At 36.5% G+C, this 12,906-nt stretch overlaps 1 protein-coding gene across 2 annotated transcripts; it reads right to left on the bottom strand.

Moving 5' to 3' along the window:
- Positions 1-703: 703 nt before the first annotated feature.
- On the bottom strand, positions 704-11,199 carry LOC113682642 (uncharacterized). 2 transcript variants are annotated; one of them, XM_089212926.1, is made up of 7 exons: positions 11,067-11,199; positions 5,041-5,321; positions 4,458-4,572; positions 4,091-4,213; positions 3,588-3,630; positions 2,928-3,066; positions 704-2,344 (listed from the first exon to the last, which is right to left on the bottom strand). In XM_089212926.1, exons 1-7 carry the CDS (start codon positions 11,140-11,142, stop codon positions 1,829-1,831), a joined length of 1,293 nt encoding a protein of 430 aa, XP_089069052.1. In that variant the 5' UTR covers positions 11,143-11,199; the 3' UTR covers positions 704-1,828. The 2 variants fall into 2 exon arrangements, with proteins under 2 accessions (XP_089069052.1, XP_089069053.1); XM_089212927.1 differs by lacking the exon at positions 11,067-11,199 and adding an exon at positions 8,178-8,919.
- Positions 11,200-12,906: the final 1,707 nt, after the last annotated feature.

Genomic DNA, 12,906 nt, shown 5'->3' with positions numbered 1-12,906 from the left:
TTAATTCAAATGCCTGCATAGATGTTAGCATTTCTTTGTAAACTACCAACCAGTGAAATAGAAGGATAACAAAACAGTAAAGGCGATTCTTTCGCCAAAACTAGGATTTGGATAAACGAAAAAAATAGGTAGCTTCTTATTCGTATTATATGATTTGATGAAATTAAGTAGATTAGGGTTGGGACGATTCTCTATCTTTTCAACTACATACAGGGCTTCTGTCCCTCCCCTCTCCCCCTCTCTTAGGACTAAGAACGAACAAATCGCTACTTTTGAACGAAAACGAAATTTCGAGAAACTGGAGCGTGACGATGAAACCAAAGTACTTTAGACTTGGTGTCTCATTTCTTTCTACAGTCATGTTACCAGACCACACTTCACCTTTTTGATCTGGAAACTAAACTTCACAGCCCTATCTTTAACTTCCCAAGACGTCTATCTCCCACTGAAAAATAGGCCATGGAAATAAATATCCTGGCGACGTAACAGAGGCAGTCAAGTTTTTATGGTGCGGATCGCATTCTGAGACCGATTCCCCGTGAGATTTACAAATTGATCTTAAAATCAAACTTCCTTGTTCTTTTCTGACCAATTATAGACCTCCTGTCTTCTGATTAGCGTGATATCGTTTTTTATAGTACCATATAAACGTAGATGTAACTCAATTTTTTTACTTCCTTAGATTTAGCAAGAATCTAAACTGAAAGAAAAGTTTTCTTTAATAGATTTGCCATTCGCTGGTTAAAATTCGAGCACTGTTTATCGTCTATAGAGCTCAAAATAGATTTTCCTCAAAACTGAATATTTAAGAGGCAGGTAACTTTTACACCAGCTCCTTGAGAATGAGAATTACTCATTTTTCGTTTTTTTTTTACCTTTTTTATACCTGAAATATATGATGGTCTTAAAATAGTTTCGTTTCAAAACAAGATCATCAAAGTAACAGGGTGAGAATCAATAATGTTGCGAGTGATCTTATGAAGCAAAACCATCTATTATAGCATGACGGAGAATTTAGGCTCTTTATATGATGAGTAAAGTATCATGAAAACGATGTAAGGTGACCGACCTAGTTCACATCGTAAAGTAAAACAAACAAGCAGATAATAAAATAAGCCTCCAAATATCCGAGAGTTAAAATCTAAAACCCGAAGTATTGAAGTCTTATTATGTACAGAGAACCTAATTGGAATATATATATATTATGTAATATTGCCAAAATCAACCATTGCTTTATGCTCCATGGCTTTATTGTAATATCCTTCGGTTTGCTAAGATTTGTTGTTCTCTACTTATTTACTAGTATGGTAATGACGACAACAATCGTAGTAATATTGGTGACTGATATGTTTTGACAAAGGTCATCTGTCATTCCATTCGCTGACCTCAAATTTTCAGAAAAAGATAAATGAACCCTGAGGTTACTAGACGTGCACTACTAACATTTTCATCTAATCATTTTGTGATCAAATATGAAATACGTTTTTCAATACACTACCAGGCTGCTAACTATTTATAGATATTTCATTGGTCTGATCAATCTAGGCGGACTATGCTGGGGGTGACTCGCTATCTTTGTCCTCCTATTCCCCTACAACCCTCCCACTTCCCCCCCCCCCCCTCTTCTAGGACCAACAGCGTAACGTTAATTTTTTTTTATCAGAAATTGGAAGTTGAAATTTGTTTTGGGAAATCCCATAAAGACGAAACTAGATCATTTCGTGCTTGGCGTCTAATTGCTTATTCAGACCCCTTTTGCTGCATCTTAATGTTACAACTTTTCGGTTAGCTTTTTGTCCATTTCCTGGCGATTATATCGATGATCTTGTCACTGAACCAAGATATAGCCCATGGCTTTGATGTCTTTGTCGCCATTATCTCCTCCGTGTCTTGCAGTGTTCCCACACGTGTTGGAGTGGTCAGGAGAGCCACCTGTGCCAAAGCCAATTCTGGAATCACAGGATTTGCAATCCTTTTGGGTATTGGCAATGATACCAATCCTTGCTTTGGAAAACTGATCTTTAACCACAGCATTGAACCCTTCCTTGTTGCAATTTAATTGTAAAGATACCTTGGTGCCAATCAGCGACTTCCACGTGTCACTACCCAGTGATGTTTCACGATAATGTCCGTCGGCGATCAGTGAGTACAAAGAGCTGGCTTCCTTTTTGATGACAATGAACCTTGAAAGATTGCCGAGCTTCATTCCAAGACAAATCTTAGAGAACGATGTTTTCCAGTAAGTCGGTAGCTTCGTCTCATTTAAGTCAAACCCAGTCTCCCCACCTTTAGGATTGAAGTCATCAGTGTTATTCCAAAGTTCTGAATCATAGTTGAAGTTTGGCTATGTAGATGGAAAATTTGAAGTTAATTGAATGATGGTTGAATCCATTTGAAAATTATTTTTTAGAATCACAACGGGTAGAATGATTCGAAATGTTCTTACAGCAAGAGTGGAGAACTTGATCTGTCTAGTTTACGTAAATTTGAGGCATTCGGCATTGAGCCTCAAGGCTGTTATTATTATTATTGTTGTTTTTCGCTTTCCTGGTTGCTTTTTTTGGGTCAGTCTTTTAGGTGAATAAATATTGAGGCTAAACATTCGTCTGAATTCATTTATGAATTTGCAATTCCACGTCAGGTTTACGTTGCCAATGTTCGGAGGATAAACCTTGGTCATGTCACCCTTTACAGGGAAGATTGAAAAGGGGAAAGTGTCATCCGTGCAGTCGGTGCTAAGTAAGCTTTGAAACTCTTTACAGTCGGTGGCCAATTTCCATTATCAACTCAATTTTTTTTATATATATTAAGGGATAGTATATAGCGCATACTGATTATAGTTCCTTTCATCAACAGGTCACCTGTTAAATTTTTCCATTTCAATAGAACATTTGCATCAAGTTTAATAGTGATGAGAAGCAAGATACCTTCTCGCCGTCCATTTTCATTACCATCGTCCATCCACCACCCCCGCAGCTGTCAAGGTCATCAGTCATGTGACAGTAAACATTGACCTTGGCATAATCCACTAGAAGTTGATAAGCTCTATTCTCCTGTGAACTGAGGCTAAGGCGTTTTTTCTACGTGTTAATTATTTGTTTCATTTATTTATTGATTTACGTGGAGTAATAACTGTTACTATGAACTGGCTTTTTGGCTGTAGATCACGACACAGGGACCTAGTGTCGCTCTCTCTTTTTGATCCTTTGTTCAATTCTCTCAAACCGCACAGGGCCGTGCGGCTTTTTCCAGCCCGAGATATGTTTAGTATTTGAAATTTTTTCGCATAGAAAAGTATATTTACTGCGGCAAAACTTGGTTTACTCGCAGAAACGAAAGATTTTGAAAGGCAAAAAAGACCTAATATTTGTAAAAACAGATGCAATGTCAAACCAACCTTCTATAACGACCTTTATTTTAAATTGGCCAGATTTCTTGGTCTCCAAGGGACCGTTAAGTTAAGGTTCTACTGTATAATTTTAGTTTTACTCTTACGAGAAGGCGTTCAGCAACCTTTAGGCTTATTTTTAGAGTTTTCTATCACAACCCTAACACTCAACTAAAAAGAATTATCTATTTTTACGTACCTTTGACTTTTGTAAATTTCTGTGCACGAATGAGAGAAAGGACCTAAAATAAGATGAAGTACAGAATTACATGGGTATTTCGCGTATTGTTGAGGTATATGTGGATCAGTATATACCCACCCCAATCTGATGATGCCTTGATACGCATACTACACAACGCAAGTAACATTTCGTTTAAAACTGACGAAAAACTTTTACTCAGCAAATGTAAGCTATTTAAATAGCATTTTGGAGTGAAACTGGTAGCTTGATAAGCTGTCTGAATAAGTTTATTTAAATCTTGTGCTTACTACATACAATAAACTTGATTGGGGAAGCCCAAAAAAAGCAACTCCGTGGTGTGCAGTGAACGAAACACTTGTCAAAGTTGCGGAATGGTATTCTCACAGTACAACCTTCGGTCTTGGTTGTAAACACATTTCTGATCGATAATTACCATGCTGGCTCAATTAGATTAAAAAGGATGAGCTCTCATTAGATTACTCATACTTTAAAAATTTTACCCTCGCACGTCAATCCATCTCCATGGTATCCTGGTTTACATGTGCATTTGTAAGATCCCTTGGTATTGTTACACACAGCATCAACACTGCACTTATGTGATCCCTCAGCACACTCATCAACATCTGAAAAAAGTTTTCCTTTGTTTATTAGTCAATAACATGAGCAATAGTTTCCAACTTCATGATCGTGTAGGCTTTTTCAATCTTTTCATCAGCGCCTCCCATCCCCAGGATATAAAAAGCCCACCCAAACGTGTTTGCGACATTATATAGACCTTAAACCCGGGAGCAATACGTCACGATGTCCACGTGTGTTTTTTTTCGTTTGTTTTTGTATAATTTTTTTAGTATCGAAAACGTGTCTTACCTTCTTGACAAGTCGAGCCCTTGAACCCAGTTGAACACAAACAGATATAACCTTTTCCAGTAAAATCGCTTCGGCAAGTGGAATTGTTTTTGCAGGGATTTTTTACACAAGCATTCTGAAGCAGAAATAAATAAATAAACATAAGCCCTTAAAGCTATATTAAGGCAATTAACTTCTATCTTATAAACCTTCACCATTCTGAAAATGTGAGGTTCTTTTGAGACCCTCCTTCCAAATACAAAAACTCTGAATTGATACTAAAACGCAAGGATAAACAGGTATCATTTTGATATGATATGAAAACAATTGAACCCATGTTTTGTTTCATTATAATTGGGCCATCAGAATGGGGAACAACACTGAAGAACTAGCTAGAATGCAATGGATAAAAATGAATGATTAATTTAGTAGGTTATGACCTTTTATAGCTCGACCTCGTGTTCTTTGTGAGGAACATTATGCCCAATGCATTTGCATTTTCCTCGCTTACCATGTAAAACAGAGTTTAGGAAAATTCTTCGTTTGGACTTCATTGATGCAAATAAGCTATCGGTTTGAGTTAAAGATCAAGATAATCCCTTACCAAAAAGTGAGAATGATGCGCATTCTTATTTTCTTTGTACTCGATAGGATTGCTGTTCTCATGAGGTGACAGTAACTCACACCGCAGTTCACCTTCGGCAACCAGGTTTACGGAAACACACAGAGGATGGTGAAGACACCTAAACATGCATTCAAAGTCGTCGTATGTAATGATTTCGTCAAGTTTAGGAGCATTCAAATATCGAAACCTGTCCAAGGAAAGCAGACTAGACATCTGTGGTAAAGTTTCTTGATTATCCTCGGTTTCCAAGGTGACTGTTCCTGTCGGTTGAGAAAATATAATTATTCATTTTTCTATAATTTGGGGAAAAACAGATACATCTAGGAATTTATGTCCGCTAACGCTTCCCAAGGACAACGTGAATAAAACGGATTGATAATAATATCACATTTAAGTGGTATAAGAATACAAGAGCGTGTCAATGGGGTTTACCGTCAGCCCTACTAAGGAAGGAAGAAAAAAAAATAGCCGTTAAGCACAATAATTGACGAATTTAAATCATTAGCTGTAAAATGACCAAAACTTGAACTGTTACCCGTAAAAGCCATCCCCCTTATTGAGACCGTCATATATGTATATTTAACTAACGAAGGAAATCGATTTGTCAGCTTTAGATTTTGGATTTGGTTCACGGTAGTGGTAGGCACTTTTTCAAAAAGATCTTACAGAGGTAATTTGTCTGTGCCTATGCGAACTTTGAACCACGCAAAGGAGCAACGTGACGCAACTTAAATATATAAACAAAAACTTCGCTGTCAAACGGAGAAGGTTTGGAAAGCTTGAATTATAAAATCTTTAGTCTTTAGAATTGCCAAATTACTTTGTTCGAAAAGTGCTAAGTGTTCCATTATTTGGCGTCCTTACAGATAATTCCATTAACATTATCAATTTTCTTTCGTGAATTTCGCAAAACACAGGCTATTTCCGATGTCTTCCTTTCGGTGTTTCGGTAAGGAATTGAAATTTGTTCCGCCAATATCTTATTCATGAGTGCATGAACCACTTTTGACTGCATTATTTTTTTGTTAAAAAAGATTGAAATGTAATGTTTAGTCTGTGGAAAGCTCAAAATATAAAATGTTTAGTCTGTGGAAAGCTCAAAATATAAAATGTTTAGCCTGTGGAAAGCTCAAAATATAAAATCTTTAGTCTAAAGAACTCCCACATCACTTTGTTCGAAAAGTGCTAAGTGTTCCATCATTTGGCGTCCTTACAGATAATTTCATAAACGCTATCATTTTTCTTTTGTTAATGTGCGACTTTTGACTGCAATATTTTTGTATAAGATGTCCCTCTCTATTACTAAGAACGAGCAAATCGTTGCTTTTGATAGGAAACGAGATTTAGCAAATTCGATTTGGGAAACCCTCTCCTGACAACTCCACACGTGTTGGAGTTGTCAGGAGAGCCACCTGTGCCAAAGCCAATTCTGGAATCACAGGATTCGCACTCTTTTTGGGTATTGGCAATTATACCAATTCTTGCTTTGGAAAACTGATCATTAACCGCAGCATTGAACCCTTCCTTGTTACAATTATCTTGTAACGAGGCCTCAGAGCCAGTCCTCGACTTCCATGTGTCACGACCTAGTGATGTTTCATTCATTCATTTTAGAATTTTAATCGATAAAGCATTTAAACCTTGTAGTCGTTCGTCTATTAATCCCTGATTTATACTGCCACCAGAGGAAGAATTGGATGATACAATCCATTCATCTTGCGGAGAAACGTACTACAGTATCTTAATTAAGAAGTTGACGATTGCAAACCCCCCGATCTCGGTAATGTCATTGAAGAATTATATTTTTCATCCCCAGTAAATTCAAACTAATTCGAAGAAGTTCAAATAAGTTCTGCTTTTTTTCAACTAGACGCTTAAGCTGTAAATTAAGTAAAGAGGATTGAATAGCGAAGTTATTACACCTGAGAGTAAGTCCAGATCAGTGAAACCAGCCAATGAAGCTGCCTGTCAAGTAGCAAGTTTCAGATTTTAGCATACTTCCAGTTCACGGTGTCAAACTAAATCTCGTTGCAAAATTATTGGGCAATGATAATGGCTCAATTCGGTGAACTCTCGGCCCAAAAAGAACTATTTAACGACTGCACCGCTAAGGGACCTCTTGGTAGGACTTCTAAACACTACTCAAAAGCTATTGAGTTGAGTTGATAACTTGTGTCTCTCACTTAACCATGACAGATTAATCGACTTTTTGTCGGAGATCATGGTTATTACCAAGCCAATCGATACAGTGGACACATTAGAGGAGCAGTGCAATAAAAGGATGAGGAAATTCACAAAGCCACCATGATGTTTAGATGTCTGCACGGGCTAGCTCCAGAGTATCTGTGTTCAAAGTTTACGTGGCGTGACTCTGCTTATGACCTCAGGGACTCTGAAAATAAGCTCAATGTTCCCTAACCGCGCACTAATTATTACCGAAAAAGCTTTAGCTACAATGGCGCCACATTATGGAACAGTGGAACAGTCTACCATGCGATATAAGGAACACAGAGTCTCTGGGGGTATTTAAACGTAAGATCAATGACATTCTTTAAGTCTAACGCACGGCACTCACGGAAAACAGCTTTTAGTGTTATAGTATATAGTTTGAGTCTTAAATATTCTAGGGTATGTGATATGTATTTTTTAGGCTGATGAATTGACCGTGTTTAAATAAAATAAAATGAAATGAAATGAAATGAAAATGAGTCTTTGCATTCATTCAGACGACAACATTCACGATATGAAGCTTCCTCTTGGACGAATCCAGTACATGCTAAAACAGATAGAGACTAGAAGAAACTTGAAAGCACATGCAATTTTACTGCATAACCTGTTACTTCTTATGTTTACTGTTGCAAAAGACTCTTTCCGTACATCGATTTATCAAACTAAAATTGACTTGGTCAAGGAGTTTAAAGAAATTGGTTTTCAAAATGATGATTTTCATGCCGAGATGCAGCTAAGCGAAATTGTATTGATAATGAAGATAAAAAACTAACAAGACATATCCTCTTAAAAATAGCAGATATTTGGGCTAGATGTGATTATGGAAGATCAAACTCCCTAACATTTTTTTTTTTTTTAGTCAGAGAGGAGTGATTACAGAGACTAACCTTGCGATGTGACAAAGGCAGTCACGATACCGTTTAACAATAGCAGAACACACATAGAATGTAAAATTTTCATGGTGCGGAACACTTTCCGAGAATAAAATCCTCAGGGAGGTGGACACTTATGTGAACACTCTTCATAATCTTCTGTTCAACAAAAATTTTCCATTTCCGTTTGACCAGTGAAATATTAATAAAATTTTGCTGCTTCATAATATTGAAAAAAAAAATTAAACCAAATAAAATAAATAAAAAACCAATTACTATCGGTGCTAATATGAATTTTATTCAAAGAGGGAGACTTAATTATTCAAATGACTTCGCTCGTCTTCTTTAAAAGGCAATTAATGGTTAATGAATAAATTTAACGAACAGTGGCACCCGTCTGAAAATATTCTTAGATCTAGATTTAGATTTAGGAAGAAACTAAACGGAGAGAAATAAGCCTTTAATTTGCTGATATAGTTGTCGCTAAATTTATAAGATGTGCCAAATATGTTTTGCCCTCAGCACTGTAATAACATTGAAGAAAATTAGATGATTTTATTTATTCTACACAATTTCCAGGTGGCTATTATCATCCTTCTGCAGGCTTAGATTGAAAATTTGGGCGGCGAAATGAAAAAAAACAATGCTCTAGGGCAGGTATTATCGATTTGAATGAAAATTTATTGCATAATCCCGCAAAAAGGTTTTCCAATGTTGCAATTAGTCTTGATTTCAAAATTTGCTAAACCCTTTTTTTTAATTTGCTTAAATTAGTAGGACCTTTAAACAGCTGTGAATCTTTTTCAAATGAATTCCTTACGTTCCCTATCTTTCGATGGAATGATTTCTGGCCAGTAACGGTTTTAACTGACTGAACGTTTATTTGTTATCAGATCGGTCAGATATCTGTCCTTTCCTATATTATTCTCACCGCTATTATCATCATCATCATCATCATTATTATTATTATTATCATGAGTTGCTTTCCGAGCACGAGAGCTTGGAACCCTGTAATCCGCGGTTCGTCGGGAGACTGCCAAAGACCACAAGCTTAGTCTTTTCCGTGTTGAGCAAAGACAATTTTAAAGACCAAGTACGGCTTAGATGTAAATCGTTATGGATGATATGTTTTGCTCCAACCTTGTAAGGCAAAAGTAGCTTGATATCATCCACGTAGCCCTCGGTTTTGTATCTCTCACCGATTGCCGGTTGATAACTTACATAGATACAGTCTGGTCAATCGCTCGTAAGGAAGCATTCATAAAAGACACTAATGAATTTTCAGTTGAGAGCCGTTCCTTATCTCCGCTTTGATTGAATGGGAGTCTTTACATAAAATGAGAGATAAAACAGGCAGTAGAGAAATCGTTCTATTATTACTCGGTTTTTCGTCATCTTGGAATTTTGGAATTTGGAATAGCGGTGTCATTTTACAGAAGTTTTTTTTGCTTGCTTAAGGTATGCATGATCGAATGGTCTTTTACATTAGCATTTTGAGTAACTCTGGTTAATTTTCATAGCCCTCAAACTTTGATTCCCACTGCATGCTTCTTCTTCAACTACGGAATTCTGACTCTACTCTTTTGCACGCTGTCTACATTCTTCTAGTCTTCTCTTTTCTCTATTTTCTATATTATTTTTTCTCTCTTATTCCCACTCTCTACTAAGTAAACTGTAAAGAACAGGCTCATATATTCACTACTGACAGATATGGGTGGGCGTGCTAGCTGGCTGACCTTGAGAAATCAAACACTTGTTTTTAGAACGCTAAACCACACAATTTCACGAGACTTTCGATCCGAAAAACAAAGTATTAAATCATGATGCTTTCGTTAAACTGAATCAACATCTGACTGCGTTCGTCAAAACAAGAACTTTCGGCTAAGTCTAAAGCAAGATCAGTGAACAAACTAAGCACGTCCACTTGTGGCTGTGACACTTTGTAAACTTATCACGACAGCTCAAACCTTAATAACTTCGGAATTCGAATTCATACCGTAAATACGTTGTAAATATAGACGAAAAATTAAATCATACTGAACTGACTATAACTAACTGACTTTTTAATTAGAAACTTACTAAATGCTGCATAACAATATAAACTGAGAATGCTGATCCCCCATACAAACCCCTATTCCAAGGGCATTTTTTGTGTTTTTTTAAATATCATTTCAGTGCGCATTCTTGTGGTGCGATTAGTTTAAGAGTAACGGTCGACTGGTTGGTGGTTCTGTGATAAAAATTTGATGCGTGATATTTGGCGATCTGCCATTTGTGTTCATTGTGACTGGATGAAGTGTGACATGGTCGAGACGATAAAAACATGAGCTATGAAAGCCTAAACTCTGAGCTCTATTCTAGAAGCCTTTGTTTTATCACAAGGTTTGATTAAACGAACTGAATATCTTGTAATGGTTGGTTTAGGTAAATTACCCTCGGGTTATCGATTAATTGGTAATAGCGATTTCACGTGCAACGTGACACATCTTTCAGAAAACAACATGACAAATCTTTCAGAATACAGCCAGCGAACTTGCTCGATTTTGATGACTTCTAAATTTTCAATTTCCGTCAAATGTTGACCTCTGTTCTTGATGATTTTTTAGCTTTATAATCTGGTAGGTAATTAGTTGCGGACAAATGTTTACACGAACCCTTATGAATTGAGAGAAAATGAAGACATCGATCCACCTATAATTTTATCCGATAGAAAGTAAAGGAATTTTATGGAGGTTTTAAACTGCGGATAAAGGGATTTCTATGGTGAAGATAAGAAAACTTATGTCTAATTTAGAGAAATGACAGGTGTTAACCGACAAGTGTGATTAATGAGAATCGTTCTGCATATATTACTAATTTACCCTCACCATCCTTCACTCAAAATAAGGCTCTGGAAAAACTAACCTTGAGACGAGACAGAGGCAGACAACAGCAGGAACAGAGACAGAAGAGGACAGATCGTATTTTCCATGACGCACATCGGATTCTGTACCAACTTCACGCGAGATTAGTAAGCTGATCTGAAAACCTGTTTTAGAACGTGTTCCTCTTTAATCGAGCCTTTGTGATTCTCTTCCAACCAATAATACGCGGGGTTCAATTTGTTGTTTTCTTTCTAGGAGGCTATCTATTGGTGTGGCGCCAACGAAACGTGTTTGTCATCTTATCTTTTAAGCACTCAATCCATTGGGGGAAACCACATTATTTAAACCTAATCGTCTAGGCAGGTTAATTAATGATTAATAACATCTGCCTAATAGCACTATAAGTCTAAAAATCGATTTCCCAAGAAAGAAAGGTTCCTACTCATTCCCCTTCTTCATTCTCCGCTCAAAAATGAATAATAGCAAAACTAATCTTATGACAAGACAAAATTTTTTTCTTTTCGACTAAAACTGCCTGTCTTTCTTTCAGTTAATGAAATTTGAGTTTGAACCGGTTGATTCTTTAAACTGTAATGTATTTTGTCAAAGACAGCATTATTGATTCAATAGAAGTCACTAAGTCCTCCCAATTTTTCGTACTAAGCGTTTTGAAAAGTTACTCAATAACATATATGTCATATGTCATATGTTTTTTTTAACTTTAAGAAAAAAACCGTACCCAAAAAGACATTAGTAATGGTAATGGGACTGAGTGGAGTCAAATTCGGTCTGTAATCATACGAGTGATAACAAAATCGATCGACCATGCAGCGGGAGTCCGATTTGTTTATCACAAGTATGATTACAGACCGAATTGGACGACACGGCGCCTTATTACCAATTAAGGTATTACAGAAGGAAAAAAAAAATTATGTTTTCGATTCCCTGAAAATTCAATATCATCTTAAAAAATAAATAAAGATCTATCAACTTCTGGTATTTTTTTTTCTTTTCCTTTTTTACTCTCAGAGATAAAAGCAAAAAGTAATTTGAAACTAGGACGCGAGATTGATGTCAACTTCTTCTCGTCATCCAAATTAACGATTTCAAAACCACTGTTGATTTTAAAAGCACACTGTGCAGTTTCGTACAGTTCCGAAATCAACTATTTGTTATCAAGTCTACTTACATTAGTTCTTTCCAAAGCTAGAGAGATTGTTTTGTTTTTATTATTCAATTCTTGTTTTCAAGCTGTTATCATGTCTAAAAGCTATGTCCTTTCTGCCGTTTAAAAGGAAAATTTCTTTAGAGTTCACTTGCATCGGAGCGGAATTATTGTTCACCGATGGTGATAGGGGTTCTTACTACAATTAAGGTATTCTTTAAACTTTCAGAGATAAAAAGAAAAAAGGAATTTGAGACTAGAACGGAAGGCGCGAGATTGATGACACTTCATGTCGACTTCTTCTCGTCACCCAAATTAACAATTTCAAAACCAATTGATTTTAAAAGCACACTGTGCAGTTTCGTACAATTTCGAAATCACTTATTTGTTATCAAGTCTACCAAGATTAGTTCTCACCGAAAGGCAGAGAGATTGTTGTTTTTTCTTTTTAATTCAACTCTTGTTTTCAAGCTGTTATCATGTCTGAAAGCTACAAGTCCTTTCTGCCGTTTAAAAGGAAAATTTCTTCAGACTTTGCATCGAAGCGGAATTATTGTTAACTGGTAGTGATAGGGGTTCTTGCTAGAATTAAGAGATTCATTGGCCAGAGCCTATATCTATCGAAGTTGCCGAAGGCGCGAGTTCGCGGAAAAACATCACCCGCAGTCCATCATTCGCGTAGCATTAGACTTCGGGTACCGATTATTGAAAAACT

The sequence above is a fragment of the Pocillopora damicornis genome, chromosome 7 (genome assembly GCF_964200805.1).
Source record: "Pocillopora damicornis chromosome 7, jaPocDami1.2, whole genome shotgun sequence".
NCBI lineage: Eukaryota > Metazoa > Cnidaria > Anthozoa > Scleractinia > Pocilloporidae > Pocillopora > Pocillopora damicornis.
Note: the sequence above shows the minus strand (reverse complement) of the source record. Positions and strands in the feature narration are given on the sequence as shown.

Bases quoted from the DNA above. Each gene is read 5' to 3' on its own strand.
- LOC113682642 (XM_089212926.1), bottom strand. From the start codon at position 11,142: ATGTGCGTCATGGAAAATACGATCTGTCCTCTTCTGTCTCTGTTCCTG. The intron at 4,214-4,457 runs GTAAGACACGTT...AACTTTTTTCAG, and splicing joins GGGCTCGACTTGTCAAGAAG to ATGTTGATGAGTGTGCTGAG. The intron at 3,631-4,090 runs GTAAAATTTTTA...ATCTTATTTTAG, and splicing joins AGATGGATTGACGTGCGAGG to GTCCTTTCTCTCATTCGTGC.